This window comes from Anneissia japonica, unplaced genomic scaffold, assembly GCF_011630105.1.
Source record: "Anneissia japonica isolate Jap-2015-1 unplaced genomic scaffold, ASM1163010v1 scaffold287272_len1921_cov243_single, whole genome shotgun sequence".
NCBI classification, from domain to species: Eukaryota; Metazoa; Echinodermata; class Crinoidea; order Comatulida; family Comatulidae; genus Anneissia; species Anneissia japonica.
Genome location: NW_022708364.1, coordinates 1 through 1921, shown reverse-complemented (window position 1 = coordinate 1921; position 1921 = coordinate 1). Strand labels below are relative to the sequence as shown.

The 1921-nt window shown below is 37.1% G+C and overlaps 1 protein-coding gene across 1 annotated transcript; it reads right to left on the bottom strand.

Moving 5' to 3' along the window:
* Positions 1-1055: 1055 nt before the first annotated feature.
* On the bottom strand, positions 1056-1915 carry LOC117106516 (soluble calcium-activated nucleotidase 1-like). Its single transcript, XM_033247885.1, has one exon. The coding sequence runs from the start codon at positions 1689-1691 to the stop codon at positions 1071-1073; it is 621 nt and encodes a 206-aa protein (XP_033103776.1). The 5' UTR covers positions 1692-1915; the 3' UTR covers positions 1056-1070.
* Positions 1916-1921: the final 6 nt, after the last annotated feature.

Genomic DNA, 1921 nt, shown 5'->3' with positions numbered 1-1921 from the left:
ATATAAAATTGTTTCTCAATGAATTATCATATTGATTCTCTTTGCTCCAGACAATATTTTACTAATTTATATAGGGCTCTGTACACTTTTTTACATACTGTATTAACTTGATTGATAGCATTTGTAATTTATTAAAAATGGGAGACAGTAAGTTGGGATGGGAGAGTTAATTTGTTGGAATTTTACAGTTAATATGTTGCGAGTTACTGTAATAATTAAGGTCGGGATGTGAGAATTTTATGTTGGGATCATCTGGAGAATTAATATGTCTGGATGACTTTTTTATATGTTGAAATTTTTCTTGGAATTCTTCACAGAGGAAAAATAATTTCAATACATCATGTTATGATATTGACAATAAAGATATCTTGAATTTTGATAGTGACTTGGGATACCGCAGCTTTGCAACACTGTAATAAAAAGTAAAGGAACACTTTGCTTTCTGAAAATTGTAAATCCTTCAGAGGGAGGTTCATTTTTTGATTGGAAGTTGAAAACATATTGATGTAAGTGTTTCAAGAAGAGTTACAAGCGAAGTTGATAGCTGCTTAGCTCAGTCAGCTACAGTAAACTGGTGGAACTTTAGCCACTGTGTGCGCGCTGAACCGGGAGATCTCTTGGTAACCGACCCAATTCCCATCGCTGCTCTCTTTGCATTTCTGCTGGAGGGCTGAAATGCAAGTAACGATTACGCACCGTCTTTCAGATGAGACGCTTAAGCTGTTGGTCCTGGCCCATGTGCACGTTAAAAAATGCACAATCTTCGGAAAAGAGTGCACAATCACAACCAGGAGGTTATGCATGGTGTTTACTGTACATCGAATAAATCCATCAATCCATCCAAAGCGGACGATCACAAAGGGCCGGCCTCAACAGTTTGGCGGACACACGGTACAGTGAGATACAAAACATTTATCAATTAATACTACTACCCCCTACAATAAATGTTTTCGCAGACGATTAATTCAATTCAATTCCCTATTGTAGGGTGTAGTAGTATTAATTGATAAATGTTTTGTGTCTCATTGTACCTTTTGTCAACCAAACTGCTGAGAATTAGATTCAGATATTTATTGAATGATTGAATGAATGAATGAAATAAAATTGATTATATCACCTTTAGAAGCAGTTCCATCACCATCCGGTAAAATCGCCCAGGTAACAACACGATTACCAACAATTTCATATATAACACCAGTTCTATCGTCAACTGAATATGATTTACCATTAAAAATAATTAATTCCGATAATTCCATTCCTCTTCCGCCTTGGGAAAACTGCGATGTTAAAAGCTGTTTTTGATCCCATTCTATTGTCACGCTATCATGATGAGAATTCAATGTTAAATAACCAGTCTTTAAAAAGCTATTCCATGTTTTGGAATCTTCCTGACTTTTTGAGGCCTTGTCCAAATCTGCTACAAGACCAATTTTGTATTTTTTTCCACCGATTGTCTTCACTGGTAATGTTCCAGGGTAACTGCCATTATATACAGCGACTGTAGTAAATACTGGTCTAATTCTCATATCATATGAACTACCAGTTCTTGATTTTGAGTCAGGCATTAGTAGTAAAATAAGTACAAAAAACATGAACATTGCAATAACTGCAACTACCCTGGGACGGAGGCGAAATCTTTGATTTGGGTAACGGACCGACGGTGACCGCACACTGCTCCAATCCCCGTTCATAATGGACTGACTTCCGAATCAGGCGTTCGAGAATAAGACTACCTAACAAGAATTTTATTACCGTAAAACAATAGCTGAACTGTGAGGGCCCATGTGAAGCTGCTGCAGAAGGACCATTGAGTAAATCTGAAGGAATTCAACGTTGTCCGTTATAACAAATGCTGGTCGGAAACCAATTAATCACATAAGTCGTTTTAAGAAGCCAAAAGGTGAGCAAAAGAAAGCCACGT